This window comes from Brachionichthys hirsutus, chromosome 8 (assembly GCF_040956055.1).
Source record: "Brachionichthys hirsutus isolate HB-005 chromosome 8, CSIRO-AGI_Bhir_v1, whole genome shotgun sequence".
Lineage (NCBI taxonomy): Eukaryota > Metazoa > Chordata > Actinopteri > Lophiiformes > Brachionichthyidae > Brachionichthys > Brachionichthys hirsutus.
In genome coordinates this window covers 9,983,245-10,003,946 of record NC_090904.1, presented here as the reverse complement: position 1 = coordinate 10,003,946, position 20,702 = coordinate 9,983,245, and the positions used below count along the sequence as shown (strand labels likewise).

The window sequence follows — 20,702 nt, the reverse complement described above, 5'->3', positions numbered from 1 at the left end:
AGGCACAGACATAAAAATTAAAAAGATTATAAAAATATATTTGTATAACTTTTCTGCTGATTTAATTTTGTCCTGTGTTTACTTTTATTCTGAAAGCTGCGACAGGAAGTGATTGGCGTCATTTCCTCTGACTTGCAGCGCGTATTAAAACCGTCCGGCTGAGGGAAGGGGACGCAGAGGCGTCGCTGCACACCTGTCCAGCAGCGGGTCCGTATGTTGCGCTGCATTCGTGCGTGATGGCTCTTGCGTCATCGCTTGATGTGGGAATTCTGTTTCTGGTCGTGGTGACGGCGTCTCTGGCGAACGGTGAGTGGGACTCCCTTAATTATAGAGCTTTAATTGTTGCTAAAATATTAATGCTGCAAAAGTGACAGCTAATTTAAATAAATGATGAAGCCATGCAAGCAGTTTATTGTTACCGATTTATCAATCAATGCAATAAGAATGATCGGTTAATCGATTTGTAACGGGATACTGTTAATGATATCCCGTATAAATTGGGGATGAGATTACAAAACTTTGCATGTGGGTAAACATGAATATGACAAACCTAACATTACAAGTGTAGAGTTTTTGGTGTTGATTGATGATTATTGATCACTGAATTCAGATGATTCGGATTCGCGCTTTTCCCAAAACGGCTAGACACGCATGCAGAGAATAAAAGCAAATCATTTCATGAGCTGCAAACGTCTATTATTATAAATTATAAATAATAATATATTATTATTATTATTATTATTATTATTATTATTACTATTAAACGTATAATTAAAGCTGTCGCTAATTAATTGCTCGTCGACAAATCCGCCAATCAGGTCGGCTCGGAGATTTGCACCAACTGTTGTAACTTACTTCAACAAAATGCAGAGGAGGAACTTTTACCTGTTCTCGCACCGACCCTGCAGGTTCCTCGTCTGGTGCGGATGCCACCCAGAGGCGGGGGGTGCGGGCGGGCTGTGAGGAGAACCTCTCCGGGATGGCGCAGCCGGGCGTCACCTGCGACCCTCCGGGAGCCAGGAGGCGCACAAAGAGATGCACGTGTTACACGTACAAAGACAAGGAGTGTGTGTATTACTGCCATTTGGACATCATTTGGATCAACACACCCGAGTAAGCGTCTTTTCCCTCCAAATGTCCTCAGCTCACATGTGAAGGATTCAAAACGGGGTCAAAGAAGACAAAAGCAATCTGGTATCAGAAACAGCCCGCTCAAAGCAGTCCCAGCGGCATTTAATAAGTCTTTACCGCGTGAGTTCAGGTATACGCCCTAAATAAACGAGCCCTAAGCTGTGTGTTGAAGGAAAACTCCTCATATTTGTGCTATGAAAGGATTTGGAAACACAAAGCTACCAAAGAATCCGGACTTTTTAAACGGAACTGTAAAGAGTTGTTGTAATTTGGACTTGTCTAGACCCTGAGCTCTCAAGAACATTAAGTTGACTTCTGCCGGTGGCCGATTGGCTACGGAAAAAAACTAAACTGTTTATTAATGAAAGGCCAGACCACTTAAAACAATGGAATCCTCGGGATGTAAAAACAGAGCTCTTCCTGCAGTCGCCTCCAGGACAATTATTGCATTTAAAGCTGCGTGACTATCAAACATGAAGCTGTGAAATGTTGGAACGTGGTTTGCCAGAAGTTGAAAAACCTTTCCTTTGAAATTCATTTTTGATCTCTGGAATGAAAAAAGTAAGCATTTGCCTTTGAAACATTCAACTGTCTTCAGCATCGCATTAATATGAATAGAGTTTCGCACTCTTTTGTGTCCACCAGCCTCTGGGCAGCACGCTGTTGGATAATCTCTTCTATCTATTCTTTAATTATAAAAGCTTTGACAAGGGTGTGGCCAAAGGTAAAGTTTCCAGCCTGCAGAACGATGCAGCCTCTGCTTCCTGCTTCTGCAAAGACGTGCAGAAATCCCCAGGGAAAGTGTTTAAAATGACTCCGCATGGTTATTGACCATTCAAAGCCATTAAGCATGTTTATGATGAAGATAGCGTGCGCTAATGCTGTCTCTCCTTAAATCCGGTACACCTAATTCCAGGGCTTTCCCAAGTCTCAGACCGCCGGCCTCCTCTCAGACAAACCCGGAGTGAGGTGATTTGCTCTGCTCAAATCCGGGATGCTTTCATGATTGTTATTTGAAACTCGCCATTGAGCCCAGAGAGCCGAATATCGCTTTTTTTTTTACCCAACTTCAGGGTAGAAGTGTCCGTTACGAGGCCCTTATTAGTTTCTGACCAGCCAGGCCCAAATTGCGAGGTTCAGCGATGCGCCTGTGGTTAATTTGTGCTCGTCTTGCAACCCAATGGTCGTGGGTTTGAGGCTGCACTATTCTCTTTATTTTCCCGCTTGCAGTTTCAGAGGTTTCTGCACCTCCATCAGCCAGCAGGCCTCCATATATACTGTCATGTGCCAGCCTGCTTCAAATCCTCCGCCATAGTTCCTGTCCCCAAGAAGCCAAGGATCGCAGTACTTAGTGACTACAGACCGGTGGCGCCGACATCTGCAGTCATGAAGTCTTTTGAGCGCCTGGTCCCACACCTCCTTAAGACCCTCACCGACCCCCCTCCTGGACCCGCTGCAGTTTGCCTACCGAGCCAACATATCTGTGGACGACGCAGCCCTCCACTTCATCCTGCAGCATCTGGACTCCCCAGGAACCGATGCCAAGATCCTGTTTGTGGACTTCAGCTCTGTGTTCAACACCATCGTCCCGGGACTGCTCCAGCTAGACTTCTAGACTGGACTCCCTCTGTAGGTGGATCACTGACTTCCTGATGGACCGGAGGCAGCATGTGCGGTTAGGAACAGCGGTCTCGGACACGGGCTCTCAGCACCGGATCCCCCCCAGCGCTGTGTGGCTCTTCTCTCTGTACACTAACTGCTGCACCTCCGGCCATCAGTCCGTTGCACTTAAGCAACAGTAAAATGAGACTGAGAAAACGTGCAGACGGGGACGACTTTGGCCGACACATGGACTCCGTCATTGTGGTTTGGAACGTCACGTCCAAGTAGTCTACGCAAAGTTGACATATATGCTGAAAGAACAGGTTCTCAAAATTAAAGAAGCCAGCCTGCATCTGCACTTTAATTTTGAACGATGGACTCAGGACTGGTGCTTGTGTCACGTTTCAAACCGCCGATCTTCCGAAGAACGCCGCCCCCACGGAGACGAGTTTGAGCCGTGAGACTTTTCTGTTCCTTCCTCGGCCATCTGGTCAAGAATAGGTATTAAGGCATGCTTGTCCAAAGCGGCATTTAAAAAAACCCAACTCATTATTCCTAGGAAGATGGATCATCTTCCTAGGAATATTGAGTTTTTTTAATAATGAGTTTAATAATGAGAATAATGAGTTTTTTTCAGATGATCTTCCAAATGTCCTGAGATCAAGTATTTTGAATCTGGACTTCATTTTGCTCACAAGGAAATGGTTCAAGTTCTTTCATCTGATTTTCCATTCTTCTATGTTGGTTAAGTAAGTCTTTGTACTTATTCGTGCCAAATAAGCCATTGTGAGTCGTGCTCATGTCAGAGCATGCTAATGACGGCTGCCGTCTTTTGATTTTTGAGCTTCGCCTCGACAGAACCTGGCTTCCATCTCACAGCGTTGCAGAAACCGGTTTCCCAAAGGAGTTTCAAACAACAACTATTTCAACCAGGAGAGACTGGAGAGAGTAAAAGACTGTATTATTTGGTGTTTGGACCCCAACAGGAAGTACACCAATAAGGGAAGCCGTCTGATGACTCCATGAAAGAGATTTCAGATGGAGGAGATTTGGTTGGAGGTACCAGGTCTCCCGGGTTGAGGTGGTGAAGGGGTGGAGGCCGAATCCCTCAACTGCACAGTCCAGATTTATGAGAAGAACTTTTTTGCTTGCATTTGCTTTGTCTGCTTGAAATAAGCTTCATTGCAGTGAGTTGACTTCTGCCTGTCTTCATTTCCTTTGCTCGATCCAAGAACCATTGTAACACAGCAGGGTGTCCTAAGAAAACGTTTTACTTGTCAGGAACAATCGAAAACATGTTAAATCAGTGCTTTGCCAGATGTTGTAGCCTCCTCTACAACAATCATACATACTGATGACACCATTAGAGTGTATAATTGTTTTCTACAGCTGAACTTGTAAGCATTTATTATTTAGTTGGAGAAATGGTTTCTTTCTAAAACACTTCACAACTGTCCAGAAGTTGGACGGACGTTACCGGGTTGGAGACCTCCTGGTTTGTTGGATTTCTGTTTCCTGTCAACTTCACCTGGAAGTCATGAACTGCTGCTTCCTGAGGGTAAAAAAAACAACTGAAGTCGCTTTGGGAGGCGAGTGAAGAAAATGAGAGTTTCTATTCCAGAAATCTGGGATCGGAGGGGGGAACAGAAGGACTAAGGTTCAAGCATGTTAAACTGTGGGCTGGAGCAAAAGGAGTTGAGGCGACTGGCTGCGGTTCGGAGATTTGTATAGTTCAAAGACAACATACGAGGCTGCATTTTTCAGATTGCCGTTTTTCAGCTGAGTAAAGAGAAGATGTCCAGACGCCAATGTGGTGAGTTCAAGATGCACAGAGAGCAGCAAAACAATACGACCGTCAAGTCACATGTTTAGGAGGCATTCCGCCAGAAAACAATCAACAAACTCCCGAGGCTTCATCGCACACAATTTTATGCAATAGGATTAATAATCTACACATTTCCCCGAGAGGCAGGCATGGCAAATAAGGACCCAGATCATTATGGAGTGGATCCATGATGCTAGCGATGGTCAGTCCGTCATGACACGGATAGAATTACGCACTGGTCGGAGGAAAGAGGTTCATTTACCTTTTATTCAACCCTTTCTTGTATAATTTGCTCTTCTAGGCGCACGGTTCCGTACGGAATGTCCAGCTACCAGGGTTCTCTGCGTGCGAGGCGCTCCGCCGGGACGTCCCAGCGCTGTGCCTGTGCCGTAAAGAGAGATTCCAACTGCAGCAGATTCTGCATGAAAAGGTGAGTTATCGCTTGACGAAAAGGCAACATCCATCCATCCATCCACTTTCTCATAGACGAGACACCTGGAAACCTCTTGCTGTGAGGCAACAGCGCAACCCACTGCGCCACTGTGCTGGGAAAGGCAACACGGGCAGCACGGTGGAATGGATACAGACAAACGGGAATGCAGGCATTTCTTTGTATGTTTACAACTTAACTTGCCAAACTTATAATGAAACCAGGAGTAATATTATAGACTAGAGAAGCACTCAGAGAGCACAAACCTCCACCAAGCAGCTCATTCCCCTTCTAATTGGGTTTACACCATCCGCATGGTGATCTGCATCGGTAGGCCAACTGTACCAGCATAAATACACCTAGAAACTAGAGAGGAAAAGCCATCCGTGGCGGTCACTCCTCCATTGTGAATTCCAGGTGGATTTAGATGGCCTGAAGGGAGCATCTGATCTGCAGCATCTCTGTGTGTTTTTTCCCAGCAGGCCGAGGAGACCCCACACGGCAGTATCCGAAGCCGACAAAAGGACAGCAGCTCTGCCCAGCGTTCCCGCTATGGAATGAACATCATGTACTGGAAGGTAGACACACGTGGACTTTGCATAAGGAATCTCCTCACTTGGAAACATGGTTCTGCAAGATCCACGCGTTTCACGTCGCGCGATTGATGGATAAATTACCGGAAGACAGGAACGCCAGAGGATGCCGGCACTCTGCCCACATCTGTTTGGCAGGTGTGGATAATGTTTTTAATCTTTTCGTCACAACTGCAGATGATGTTCGAATTGTGGTCGCTTTGACCATAAAAAGACACGTGGGAGAAAAAGTCATTGACTCATGTCCGTGACCCTAAATGTGGGGGCTACTTCACGAGCTGCCGACGCCTCTTCATATTTTACATGGCTGGTTTTCTCCACAGAGACTTTTACAGACAGGAAATAGATGTAGTACTCATCCCTCATATTCTTCTGCCCTCACATGATTGGGAATCTCAGTTTCCTCAGAAAAGCGGCATCAATTATTCTGTTTTTAGTCTTATATCCTAAATATTCTGACTTTATTTAAGCATATTTAAACCCATTTAATGTGACTGGAAGACTTTCAGATAATACATCTATATTTCAGAGGGAAATATTGTACTTTTTACTAAACTAGTTAATTGATTATCTAATTAAAGATGCATATAAAAGTTTTGCTGAAGCATAAAGTTAATACTGTAAAGGATTATAAAATACATTAACGACTACAACAATATTAATATATTGTGTGTTTATATTTCATGCAAAAAAACCACAAGTTCTCAAATGGGGATTTTCTTTCCTTTGAATTATTTTAACAATCTTAACTTATTGTTTGTGTGTGCTAATGTTGAGGACCTTTGGTTGGACAAAACAACCTTTAATTATGAAATCAATTAAATGAGCTCCATGGTAACCAAATACATTAGTAGTAGTACATTGTCCTGATTGTCCTTGCATACTTTTACTCCATTCTTACCTTTCTTTATCCATCCCAGGGTTTTTATGTGCAGAAAGAGTTTTAAATATACTTTAAATGGGCAGAATAAGATGAATCATGGCTTTAAACTCTTCCTGGAGAGATGTTTGATGTCCAAAATCATTATGGAAAAAAATCAATAATTAAATAAACAGAAATCCTTTTGGAACCAATTTAGAATGTTTCACAATAAATCATTCTATGCAGCTCTGCACTATTGTTGTTTCTTTAATATTATGATTATTATTATTACTGCTACTATTGCTACAACTACTGCTACTACCACTAATAATTATAATATCAATAATAAAAATATTATCACTGTTTCCACCATCAAATCTATTCTATTCATGCAAATTAAATTTGTAGATAAAGGTTGAGTCAAAAGACACATTTAAAATCAGTAAACTGAGCAGTTCACACAAAAAAAAAAATATATATATTTTTTTTTATTTTATTTTTATTTCGCAGTGGATAAAATTATGGGATCATAATCCCCTGGTGATGAGTATCATCTACATAACTACGGCAATCTATTTGATTGTTTTCTATCATCTGAGGTGATTGGACCATGGAAATTTTGAACAGAAAGGGCCCCAGATTTGATCCTTGTGGAACTCCACGCATCATTTTTGTTCTCACAGATGTGCAGTATACCTATGGACAAAATGTTGTCCCTGTCCGTTAAGTAAGATTAAAACCCCTTTAATGCCCTGCCACAAAATTTTATCAGGTTTTGTGTTAAGAGTTCTAGACATATAACAGGAAGTGGTTTATAATACATTCTGATTTTCTTTGTTCATGGAACCCTATGGTCCCAGGAGAACTGTCTTTAATAGAACAAAAAATTCAGAATTCTGTCTTGATAGTTGAATTTCTTTTTCATGCACCCTGTGGCTCAACTAATCTGTGACCTGGCCTTTGGTCTGAGGGTGTGAGTTTGAATCCCGGCCCATGCAGAATGAACATCCTGTGCTGAACTATACGACATTGAGACTCCTGGGAAAAAATAAGTACTGGATTAAATGTAATTGACCTGGCGTTCTTTTTCATCTTCTAATAACAGCTGGAATGTGTGTTTAAAGGTAGAACGAAAGGGATTGGTTTTGGTAGGGAATGTGCAGGAAAAAAACTCACAGATACTTCAGGAAAACTGCTTCAATAGACGAGCTGGGAATGACGCTATATTAAAAATAATATGAAACAGTCTGTCTGCCAAACTTAGATGTATTATTTATACATAAAATATATATTCTATATTTTTATGCTGTAGATATACAAAATTATTTTATGAGTGTGTTTTGTTTTTTAATCTCTGTACCGTATGTATTTTTGTACTCAAATAAAAGTGGGGGAAAAAAGACTGTAAGAGTTATTGTGTGTGTGCTAAAAAAAAAATCAGCACACTAGTTAAGATTAAATACAATTAAAACATCATAGTGGTTATATTCCAAGTGGGCAGTATTCTAATGAAGCGGTGTTGCCTTACAATCTGTGTGTTATTATATTTTAAAAATAAAGGCACACATTTAGGACAAAAGCTTAAATACTTATTTTATATCCGTTTCTAAAACTCTAAAGAAAAAAATAGACTGACTTATTTTGCAGTTTGTGACTTTGTGTATGAGACGTTTGTTTTTTACTCATTTTCGCTTACAGGTATACTTTTTTGAGTAACGTATCGAAAAGCATCGGGACATGTGAATATTCACAACGTTACTTTGGAGAAAACCCGGTCTGGTTATTTGTTTAATATAAAACACCTGTCAAACTCTAATAATCTTTACAATGCAAATTCTACCAATTATTTACTCGCTCTCTGACAGGGAGCTCATGAAATATAAAACACGGGCTGGACTAAGTGCTGAGAGTGACCTGGGCTCAGCATTTCAGCTGTTAGTCACCTTTTACAGGTGGAAGGTGAGTTCAGCTGTAAACCGACTGGGAATCTGACTCACGTCTGAGACTCTGGGAAAGAGTCTGGCGTTGGCTGACTCTTCAGATTGGAATATTCTTCCTTCCAGTCTCTTCGAGTCCCACTGCTGCATTTTGGTCCTGCAACACCCCCCCCCCCCCCCCCACCCTTTATGTTCATAATCTCTGTTTTTACTGGAGCGGGCTGTTCAACACGGAGGTCAGAAGGTTTTCTTCAGCCTGCTGCCTGCTACCTGTTTGGTGGGACGGCTGTGAACGAGCAGAACCAATAAAGTCCGACTCTGAAGGACCCCACACTGTCTTGTACGATCATTTCCTCTCATTTGGTTCAAATGGATTGCTTAAAGAATGCTCCAACACTTTGGTTCCGTCTCAACTGACCCCCCCCCCCCCCCCCCTTATATTGGTGAGGCAGTTTCTTTATTGTGCTGATTTACGCCGGCTGGATTTCACTTTGCTTGTTTAACATTTTAACCGACTCGACGTGAAATCTGCTGGGGGGGGGGGGGGGGGGGGCACACACAACGCAACTATTGTTCATTCCATCTGCCGAATCATCATTCCTGACTGTGGGAAAAGCGTCACAAAGCTGCTGCCGTGAGCTGAGACGAGTTTGTGGATAGATATTTTACAGCGTTCTCTCCTTTTATCCTGAGTCCTGCACTGTCCCGAGGCTGCGAAGCTTTAAATATCAAACGTTGATCTCATCCTCAGAGGTTCCGCCTGCTTTGCACCATCAATCACAAAAGGTGAGAGAGATCCAGCCGACACTGAAAAATTCAGGCGTGAAGAAACATGGAAGAGCAGCCCAGGATTGCGATAACATCGATCCGAGGTGTGAGGCCTGCCGTCGGCAGCTGTCCCCCCAGTCACATCAACAGAAGCTGCAAGTATCCTTGCAGCAATCATCCTTGTATTCAAAACCAGGAGTTAAAATAGGGGTCACGAGTCTATGCTGGAGCCATCAGGTGAAATTTCAGCCATAAAGAAAGACAAGCACACAATCACACCCGCACCTATGGACAATGTGGAGGTGGGAGGACGGCGGAGAATCCGGAGGGAAACCGCACAGACACAGGGAGTACATAGAAGCTCCAGACAGAATGACCCCAGGGTTAAAGGGGAAGCTTAAACACTTAGACATGTCCTGTCCTTCGCAGGTAATATCTTCCAGATGCATAATAAAAAAAATATTTAAAAAAAAAGGTGGCATTGAAAACTTCACGTTAGTTCTCACCTCGGATCACCTGCAAACAGTCAGAACTTGTTCTCCACTGTGGCGCGGGAGTAAGGTGAAGCAAAGGCCACGGCAGCTACAAGAGTGAATTCTGCACAGCGTGACCGCTGGGATCACAGAGCGCTCTGCGCCTGGCCACATAATGACAGCCTCATCACTTAAGCCAAATCACAGACAGCCTCATCACTTAAGCCAAATCACAGACAGCTTAATCACTAAAACCAAATCACAGACAGCATCATCACTAAAGCCAAATCACAGACAACTTCATCACTTAAGCCAAATCACAGACAGCCTCATCACTAAAACCAAATCACAGACAGCTTAATCACTAAAACCAAATCACAGACAACTTCATCACTTAAGCCAAATCACAGACAGCCTCATCACTAAAACCAAATCACAGACAGCTTAATCACTTAAGCCAAATCACAGACAACTTCATCACTTAAGCCAAATCACAGACAGCTTAATCACTAAAACCAAATCACAGACAACTTAATCACTAAAACCAAATCACAGACAGCCTCATCACTAAAACCAAATAACAGACAGCTTAATCACTAAAACCAAATCACAGACAACTTCATCACTTAAGCCAAATCACAGACAGCTTAATCACTAAAACCAAATCACAGACAACTTCATCACTTAAGCCAAATCACAGACAGCCTCATCACTAAAACCAAATCACAGACAGCATCATCACTAAAACCAAATCACAGACAGCTTAATCACTAAAACCAAATCACAGACAACTTAATCACTAAAACCAAATCACAGACAGCCTCATCACTAAAACCAAATAACAGACAGCTTAATCACTAAAACCAAATCACAGACAACTTCATCACTTAAGCCAAATCACAGACAGCTTAATCACTAAAGCCAAATCACAGACAGCCTCATCACTAAAACCAAATCACAGACAGCTTAATCACTTAAGCCAAATCACAGACAACTTCATCACTTAAGCCAAATCACAGACAGCTTAATCACTAAAGCCAAATCACAGACAGCCTCATCACTAAAACCAAATAACAGACAGCTTAATCACTAAAACCAAATCACAGACAACTTAATCACTAAAACCAAATCACAGACAGCCTCATCACTAAAACCAAATAACAGACAGCTTAATCACTAAAACCAAATCACAGACAACTTCATCACTTAAGCCAAATCACAGACAGCTTAATCACTAAAGCCAAATCACAGACAGCCTCATCACTAAAACCAAATAACAGACAGCTTAATCACTAAAACCAAATCACAGACAGCATCATCACTAAAGCCAAATCACAGACAACTTCATCACTTAAGCCAAATCACAGACAGCCTCATCACTAAAACCAAATAACAGACAGCTTAATCACTAAAGCCAAATCACAGACAGCCTCGTCACTAAAGCCAAATCACAGACAGCTTAATCACTAAAGCCAAATCACAGACAGCCTCGTCACTAAAGCCAAATCACAGACAGCCTCGTCACTAAAGCCAAATCACAGACAGCTTAATCACTAAAGCCAAATCACAGACAGCTTAATCACTAAAGCCAAATCACAGACAGCCTCGTCACTAAAGCCAAATCACAGACAGCCTCGTCACTAAAGCCAAATCACAGACAGCATCATCACTAAAGCCAAAGACCCTCCTTTTCATTTCCTTCATGTAAAAAGAAAATCTTTCCAACATTGATTACAACATCCCCAAAGTTTCTCATTGTAGGATGATGAAAGAGAATAAAAAGAATCTCCAGCCAGTTCTGTCTGGATCATCTGGATCACACCTGCGTCCTGATGAAGACCGCGGCAGAGGAGAAGGTTTTATCGGCCTTCTCAATACCGACACTGAGCAGCTCCCATCGGCCGAATGCTGATAAACGATTATCGGCTTAATGCTGCATTTGTTTCTTCTGGCTTGTATCAAACATTTCTCATGATCAAATTGATGAGGCGATTCTGCCTTTTCTCCTTCCCAATTCAAAACCGCAAAAAGCTGATTGGATGTGAAAGTGCACACTTTATGTTCACATTAGTCTTTAACAGAAGGCAGATGGAACCCGAGATCCAAACCACTCCACAGCCGTTCAATGTCCACTTACACTGGTTCTGATAAACATTTGCTGCGGGTTTTATGACAATGGCGGAGATGTAAGTTCCATTGTCCTCTGCTGTTAGTTATATTGAACAAATGGTTTACGATGATGTCATCAAGTCTCTCTTGATCGTTTGTGGCGGTCCAGAATGGAGTCAGGAAAATGTTTTACATTTTAACATTAAAACTCCATTTACGGATTCCAGAATCAGTTAAAAATACACATCAACTCTGACTCACTTTTACTTTTCATGGTCGGTGTATAAAGACACCAAGAACAATCTAGAACCTTTTGGTGCTGATCCAGATCACCATGTGGACGGTGAAGATCCAGATAGGAGGGGAACGAGCTGCTTGGGGGAGGTTTGTGCTCTCCGAGTGCTTTTTTAGTGTAAACCAGTGTATTTCTGATTGTTGGCCGTGTATTCGATCCAAAGGAAGCAACCGAGTTAGGAGGTTGTCGTGTTTCCCAGTCAACATGAGAGTTCCAGTAAAGGGCGTCGTGGACGGAGGGATTTATAGTGTGGATGGGATTACATTGAACGAGTGTAAGAGGCTAGAGAGTGGTGGGGAATCTACATCTGCTATGTTGCATCGAGATTTGTCTGGAAATCAAGCCAATACAAGCACAGAAGAACTCGAGAGAAATCAGCGTGGAGGAGGATCCATCCAAGAGCGGCTTAAGCAGAGAGGAGGCCGCGAGGAACAGAGGAGGGAAGCATAAAGAGTATTGGGGGGGGGAACAACTGCCGGGTGGATTTTTCTGAGACTCAGTTAGATGTTTAATAAAGTCATCCATCTTGGAGGGAAGATGCGAGAGAGAGTGAATCTATTTCTTTTATGTCGAAACAGTAATACCCCAACCCTGTTTCGCAAAAAAATTCAAAACATATTACTGTCTAAATCTAATCTGTGCATGATCGTAACCACGGAGCTTAAGGGTGAACCACACAAAGCAACCCCAGATCATTATCTCATCTCCTGCTGGGAGCCAGGAAAACAAAGGGCAACGCTAAAACTATTTTAAAATCACTTTTCAAACACAGAGTTGAAAGGGCGTCACAAATAAATCACATTGGGGAATGTTAATAGTAAACATGTGAGGCAGAAGACATAAAAGATGTCACACTGGAAGCCACAAATGATAAATGTTTGACTTTTCAACAGCTGTCCCTGATGCCTGATGAAAAACAAATAAATAAATAAAAACCTGAATCTTTGAAAGTCGCACGACCAAATGTTGGCTCTGTCATTTTTAAGTATTGTGTGAAATTGCTTTCTGTGCAGTTTGTGTGTTCTGTCCTGGGTTGCAGCTTTGGTGAGTGTGTGGCTGAGGTCGACAAGAAAATGGATGGATGATAAAAATCAACTGGTTCACCTTCATAATTAACATTTTCACCTTTTTTGTTTTTGTCTAAACCGCTCTGTGCCGTCGTTCTTCCTTCTGCTCATTTATTCCCATTTCCCAAACACGAGCGCCGCCTCACACAAAGTGAATTGCTGTAAACTAAACAGAATCCCAGCGCTTATGCGTAAAAGCCAAGAAAAATCAAGGGGAACATTTTTCCTGCTGTATAACAGGACCTGATCCGGGATAACTCGAAACTTTACAGATGAAATTCAGGTTTATATATTTATTTATTTAATGCAGGAAGTGACAAAACGAGTCGCAGTGAAGCTAAACTGCTGTAATGCATTTTCCTTTTTGGACGACATAAACCCAGCAGCAGCATCAAAGGCACGCCGTCTATGTGCTTCTAAATGAGCGGCTGCAGGTTCTTCATTACTTCTCTAGATAAAACCCGCGCTGGAATTTAACTCCCGCTTGTCTCGACTGCTCGGCTTGGAGATCTGACGCGGACCGGTCCACACACGATGTACTTACTTACCACGTTTTCCCATCGGTTGTGACATCACCAACATCCTGGCGGTTGCACCGCTTCTAGCCGAGGGGTAATGGTCCAGCTTTCATTGTGTCTTCCATGGCTCCTCAGTGGTGCAGGACCCTGAACTTAGCATTGAGACACACGTCATACTTTTATTTTCTTTTACGAGACTGCTGAACTCTACTGAGGAATTCCTGCGCTTGAACCGTTTCGTCTAGTAACAGTGCTACATCTTCAGCAAACTCTAGGTCTGATGGCAAAGCCCAGCTTATTTTCTCTGTCCCCTATAGTACTATAGGTCCTTTTATTGCATTGTCCAAAAATAGGATAAATTGAAATGGAGATATTGGATTTGTAGTTTCGGTTGAGCTCATGTTGAAGCTTTACAAAAGCTAGTCATTCCAAGCGACTTCATGCAACCCCAAACAGACGTGGGCAGAGTCTTAGCTTCTTCCTGGGAAACACCAGTTCATATTTCCCCTGGGGACTCGGTTCACGTGTACCAGGGCGTGTCCGTGCGCCGAGGGGCCTGCATACAACATGTCTGCAGGCCAAGACTCCTCCCAGCCGTTGGTAGGTCATCATGGGGCAAAGCAACACTACAAGCTATGCATGTGGGACGCACGTTATAGCGAGAGCTAAACACGCATGCTAACCTTCAGCTACATCTGGTGAAATAAACGCTCCCGCCGCAGATGTGAAACATGACCATGAACTTGTTTCCTCAATCTCTGGGCGTCACGCTTTGCTCCGTCACGGTCCGTAATCCGAGGCTATTGCCTTTGACACCAAAGCAGCCGTCCAGCGAGGTGGAATGAGACATGAGAAGGCTTTTCTAAACAGACATGAAACGATTCGGTCTCCCGCCGAGATGGAGGCGAAGGCCTGCACACGCACACGCACACACACACAAAGAAATCTCACCTCTCCACTTAAATCTCTGCACACAAGGAGACGGGAGTCTGTTTTTGTAATTACTACTGGCTCAAAGTTCCCTTTCAAATAGTGCAATCTGTTTGGATCGAGCTTTCTGGCTGTCATCACGGCGGATCAATCAAGCTGAGGGACAGCTAACCTCGAGATCTTTGGGCTTTTTTCCACCATCAAGTACAGATCGATGGGGTTTTTTCCTCAGAGGCACTCATCAGCCGGTGCTCGTGATCCAATGGAGGTAAACCTCATTATAGCATCATTCATCAGCTCACTTTTGATTTGTTCCGCCGGCAGAAGACAAACGTGGAGCATCGGTGTGTCTCGATTGCTGCCATTATTGAACTTCTTGAATCACCGAGAGGGTTCCAACACTTTTTTACTCTCAGATCTGGCACGCAACTCACGTTGAAGATTACAATTACTGCTGCGATTTACTCAAACCGCCTCTGAAACTGTCCATGTTTCCCGTCAGCCCCAGGCTGTCCTTGTCTTCTCATGCTCTGTGGCATGTCAGAATGTGTTATTACGCAAAATACCTATATTTCATCCCCTTCAGGAAAAGCAGGGTAACACTCCAGTTGTGACAAGGGGCGAGAAACACATCTGGTCAGATGAGAAAGCAACAACAAACTAGCATCTGCACGCACAGTGTGGAAAGCTGACATCTCAGAGTACACAAATGCAGCTCATACAAACTAATAACACATTCAATTACTCACGAGACGTGAATTAAATATTAAACATTGGATCAGTTCAAGGCAAAACAACATGACAGATGCCGTGTTGGAGTTCTGGTGTTCATTATAAGCCTGTTATAACGCGGAGCATCAGCAGCAGGTCTGCAACAAGGTGTGCCTTCTTGGCTGCACACTGCCACCTAGTGGCCAATCAACATCTTTGTGGCCTCAGGTCCCACGTCGTGTGGGATCATTTTCCCATTTTGTCCTTTAGTCTTCCTGCTGCATATCTCCCCAGCGGACCGCCTAAAGGTGACCTTGGTGGCGCTGGACAGGGCTGACACGTTTTCTCACTAAATGAAAAGCACAGCTAGTCTAGTTTATATTTTATTTATTTCCATATTTCCATTGTTGGATGCATTTAAAAAAATAAAATAAAAAATTTAACAGAAAAACCTCTGAAACTTACCTGTCAGTTGAAATGTTTATTTGTGGCTAGCAAAAAGCTAATCCTAACACCAGCCACAGCGCAGTTATAAACAGGTCCGTTTCAGTTTGCTTACAAAACACAGAGCAGGTCTCCCAACAGCTCATCAAGACAGGAAAGCGGGAACGACCGAACTCACTTCCTGTCTCAAATGTGATTTTGTAGATTAAACATCAGAAAGATCCAGGAGACGAATGTGGTTTGATCAGATCATCCAGACGGCAGCGTGTCAGGAACAAACGATCAGGTGGACATTTTCCATCTCGTCAGAAAGACGAGCCTTTGTCCTCACCTCGTCAGATGTCATGTTTTGAATAGGCTGCTAATAGCTTTGAGTTCATCCGACGACAGAGGGGAAAGGTTGTAGCCTCTCAGCTCCGGTTTTCCTGCAATCAAGCAGAAAGACGTGCCATAATCAGTGATCGGTTATTCACCGTGGGACATCCATTTCTGTCTCCAGCAGCATTGGACACAAAATGGTAGCAAAAGAAATGTTTCCACTTGCTTTGGATTTTGGCCACTGGGAATAAATACCGTGGATTTCACCCTCCTAAAACCTCGGCGTTCCACAGAGGAATAACTGCTGAGCTATCTTACTGTTTCCACTCCCTCGTCCAATAATGGAACTGCTGGGAGTTTAACAATTGTCAGAAATCAAGTTTACTATCTGAACAAAATTTCTTGCGATAAGACACCGGAGACACATTTCTGACGTGCTGACACACTTTTCCTCTCCATATTCAGAGAAATTAAATGTTCCAACAATCATAAATGAATATTTAGTAAGAACTTTGATGAATACAGATCCATCAACACATCGTGTTATCTGTCACGCTACTCTCATAGTACTTGTGTGCAGTAATACTTCTTTGTCAAAGTACCTTGAATCTCATTGAGATGATTTACTTTTGCTTTCAGCACTTTGCGAAGGTCGTTTATCTCCTTGTCCAGCTGCTCTTGATCTACACATTAGCATAAAAATAAAAACATATGTTAAGATGATGTCATGATGCTAACCCTAACCACAATTATAACAAATCTACCTATATTCACAGTGGGAATATAAGGATGCACGGCGTGGGATTCTGTCATTTCGTTACCTTTCTGAATCATCTCACTCGTCTTCAATTTGGGTAATTTGATGAACATGTTTCCAAAGCATACCATGACTTTTTCTGCAAATGGAAACATTGTTTCAAGTCTTATTTTGAAGTGCAGCAACACAGAAAACTAGACTTAAAGCGACAGAATTGACCCATAAAAACACCACAATCATTAGCTAATTGTTCTATGTTATTATAAATACCTGAATCTGACATTTCATGTTTCAGTGCATTCAGCGCCTCTCTGTTCCTGTTTCTCTTTGTGTCCAGGTCAACTATCTGAAACAACACAAGACATTATTTCTCAACACGGACAGCATTTGATGAAACGTTATCCGGTGGCTATTGACATGTAAAATTATATTTACTTTATATTATATTTACTGTCCCATCCCGGCCGGTGTATTATGTACTTTCATCAGTATCATCGGAGAGATATCAAACCAATCCCACAAGTAGGATTCTTCTTTACAGACACGTTAGCTAGTTAGCTTGGCGGCTAACAGTCTCATTAGTTAGTCGGTTTATCCAAAAGCCTCCGGTGCATTTGACAGCTTTTTATTACCGAGTAGACTCAAATATTCAATAACCTGTTGTTTAGTGGTGAGAACTTCTTCAGCGGCCGCTTCCACTTCGGTCAAATATTCCAAAATCCGCTGGGATACAGGGTCCATGTTGGCTGTGCCGTTACAAAAACACGTCCGGATAGAAACAACGACTGGATGAAAAGGTGGCCGCCCCCGTCTTATATATTCAGACGTCAAAAAGTCAGCACTGGTGTTGAGTGAAAAAAGACAAAACCTAAAGTCATCTGATGTAAAATTATTTTCATTTTCATTAATTATGTTCTCTGTTAAACCTTCAGATTTTATTTACATTTCTTAAATGATCATGATATGATATGTACATCAGTACCATAGTTGCCTCACAGTTCATTTTTTGGAAAATAAAACACTCCTTCTGTTAACAGTCTTGCAAAATCAGAACTTTATTATATTGAAATTAAATAAACTATACAGCTATAACGTTATATTGGCCGTATAAGGTGACAAAAATATAAGATGTTATATGTTTTGTGCATATATTCCCATCTTCATAAATCAATCAGCCACAGAGTACTAGGCCTACACACAATGGAATTACATCCAAATTATTTTTACAGAATCTCACCTCAGTACGGCAAAAATCCTGCACGAGAAAAACACGTTGAAAAGTTGATTTAAAAAAAAATCCCACATTTATAAATATCCACCTTCCCAACTGATCAGTGTGTACAGTAATCAATAGTGCATGTGAACGTCCACTGTTGCATTAGCCTGTTCGACTACAATCCCAGCATTGGATTAAACAATCTATCTTCTTAAAAAATAACATTCACTTGTGAAAACATTTCATTTACAAGCTTTGAATCAGCTCTTAAACGCGGCGACGAGTCGCGGCACAGAGGTTAGCTGAAGTAACAAACTCAACCTGTTTCACTTTGCTTAGTCGGTTTACAGGGGAATCTTTGGACCCGGGTAAATTGTCCATTATTGCAGTGACAGCATCTGGTTTGATTTCCTGCTCCTTGATCTCAGCTGCTCTCCTCTGATCAGCTCCTCCTCCTCCTCTTTTGCACTCGGAACCACTTTGTCTTTTCTCCAGTGCGCCCCGTCTTTCTAATCTACCTGTTCTCTGCTCGGATCCGCTCCGCCTCCTAAAACCCCCTGTCCTGTAATCCAACACGTCCCCCCGCCATGGGAAACAGTCTCCGGTAGCACCGGCGCTAGCGTCTCTGGCAGCGGAGAGAGGCTTTGCGTTAGCGTCTTGAACGAGGTTGCGGATGTTGCCTGATGCTTGCATCCTCCTCAGGTGACTGGCGGTCCTAACGGGACTGTGGGGCCTCTGAGTTTGGGATGCAGAGCGCCGGTCTGAGGAGCGGACCCGGCTCTCGCTGTAGCTCCTCTTCGGGAGCGACCCTGGCCCCCTGTGCAGCATCAGGGGGCCCAATCCGGACTGGCGGGTGTGAGTGTGGGTGGAGCGGCAGGACGTCTTGCTCCTGGTGGTGTAGCGGCTACAGCAGGAAGCACATGCGCAGCCGGGGAGCGGGACGGAGTGACTCGCCAGAGAGGAGAGGAAGGTGAAGGGGAAGGCACGCTGACACCGGAGGATGCGTTTCGGGGAGCTGAGGCGCGACGAGGCAGAGGCGGAGGATCTGTGGCAGCCGGTTGTAACATCTGACTTTCCGTTCTTTTCCTGACAGGTCTGAATCTGGTGCCACTCCATTTGAAGCAGCCTCTCCAGGTACCGTTCCAAAGGACCCGTGGGCCTCGGACGGGACGCGCCCCGGCCCTCCGTGTCGTAAAAGACAGCCAGCTGACTGAGGCTCCAGGAGTTGAAAGGCGGAGGGAGGAAATCCGGGAAGTCGAAACCGCCGTGGCTACGTCCTCTGGGCCTGTGGCTGCGAGAGGAGGCTTCTTCAGGCTTGATGACCTCTGGCCTGAGCTCCAGCTGTGGAAGAACCCCACCGGTGCGCAATACAGGAAGTCTCTCTGACTCGGACAAGTCCGTGTCGCTGTCACTTTCTCCGTGACTGCTCAGACTCCCTATCGACGAGATTCCGTCCAGGAGATCGGGACGTGAATCAGTCAAGGCGAAGCAGGGGAGGGCCGGTGCGTCTTTGTTCTCTCTGAACGGCGTTAGCTGATGTTCTCCGCGGCTGCAGCGCTGAGCAGGTGGATGCGCCTGAACTTCCTTCCTGTCCTTTACAGGATGCACCGGACCAGACTCAGAGAGTCCCTGAACACTAGAGGGAGAAAGTGATGGATATTATCATGGCCTCCGGGTGGCAAAGGATGACAAGAATTCTTTTGCAAACATCAATCTCACTTTTGTGGAGAGCCGTTGTCCTTGGTGGCGTTCGGTTTGTGTTTTAGTCTTTGCTGCAGCTTCTGTGATAAAAAACAGACACATATTTACCACTTATCATTAATACACGTTGACGTCGTGCTTTCACCTGTGTTCGGGTGAGCAGGATTATGCAATAGCTACCGAATCTCAGTGGATCCTATTCAATTTTGATAAAATATAATTCCTGGTAAACATACATGCCATTTGTCAATGAAAGTACTTCAAACACAAACTTCATTCTTTCCTTAAGTATAGGTATAATCTGTTGCCGTGTAAATGCAAAAAAATAAAATAAAACATTTCCAAATAGCAAATATGGGCAGCACTAAAAAATTAAATCTCCCTGTGGGTAATAATTACAAAGACATGATAAATAAAATATATTCAGAAATATGTAACATATATGTAAGCTAAATAACAACAAAATAACAATAACATTACATTACATCAGTACATTAAACCTGGATGAAAACAGGACTCCTCATTCTGGTTGCATCAAACATGAAAAATATTAATCAATAGGTGAATTTTCTTGGATTGTAAAACCATCGGCTCGTCCCAGTTACCTTCTCCTCGGTGTTTTCCTGTCTTGGGAGCGCGTACTGGTTCTGCAGCGCACTCCTTTGTGAATGCCGCCTACCCATTTTATTGCTTGGAGAGAGAAAAAAATAAAGAATGAAACTATTAAACGAATGCACGCGTCAGAAGATAAAATTAATCGCGCGAAGAAGAATGGATTCCTTGACATATCGATTAATAGATTAAGAGTCTCTGAGATCACAAGCGGATGCAAGAAGCGCGCATTTACGCGTCGCCGCCGCTCCTCCATTTCTCCCTGATGAACACGCTACCTGTCCACGTCGGGCCTGCTGCTGTTCCACGACGCCTTCTTCTTCTTCCACTCCGGCCCCGTGATGGAAACCCTCCCCGGGTGTTGCTGTGGCTCTCGCTCTTGTAGAATTGTACCCATCCCGGC

The 20,702-nt window shown here is 43.4% G+C and overlaps 3 protein-coding genes across 4 annotated transcripts; 1 reads left to right on the top strand and 2 right to left on the bottom strand.

Moving 5' to 3' along the window:
• The first annotated feature begins 236 nt into the window (after positions 1 to 236).
• Positions 237 to 5,549, top strand: LOC137898787 (endothelin-3). Its single transcript, XM_068742834.1, has 4 exons — positions 237 to 306; positions 909 to 1,113; positions 4,860 to 4,988; positions 5,468 to 5,549. The coding sequence occupies exons 1-4, from the start codon at positions 237 to 239 to the stop codon at positions 5,547 to 5,549; spliced, it is 486 nt and encodes a 161-aa protein (XP_068598935.1).
• A 10,072-nt stretch (positions 5,550 to 15,621) lies between these two features.
• Positions 15,622 to 17,523, bottom strand: pdrg1 (p53 and DNA-damage regulated 1). Of its 2 annotated transcripts, none has more exons than XM_068742824.1 (5): positions 17,428 to 17,523; positions 17,041 to 17,116; positions 16,835 to 16,909; positions 16,616 to 16,696; positions 15,622 to 16,120 (listed from the first exon to the last, which is right to left on the bottom strand). In XM_068742824.1, exons 1-5 carry the CDS (start codon positions 17,509 to 17,511, stop codon positions 16,038 to 16,040), a joined length of 399 nt encoding a protein of 132 aa, XP_068598925.1. In that variant the 5' UTR covers positions 17,512 to 17,523; the 3' UTR covers positions 15,622 to 16,037. The 2 variants fall into 2 exon arrangements, with proteins under 2 accessions (XP_068598925.1, XP_068598926.1); XM_068742825.1 differs by having other exon boundaries at positions 16,835 to 16,903.
• Positions 17,524 to 18,253: 730 nt separating this feature from the next.
• On the bottom strand, positions 18,254 to 20,696 carry LOC137898123 (protein FAM217B-like). The gene is made up of 2 exons (XM_068742118.1): positions 20,578 to 20,696; positions 18,254 to 19,622 (listed from the first exon to the last, which is right to left on the bottom strand). The coding sequence occupies exons 1-2, from the start codon at positions 20,694 to 20,696 to the stop codon at positions 18,254 to 18,256; spliced, it is 1,488 nt and encodes a 495-aa protein (XP_068598219.1).
• Positions 20,697 to 20,702: the final 6 nt, after the last annotated feature.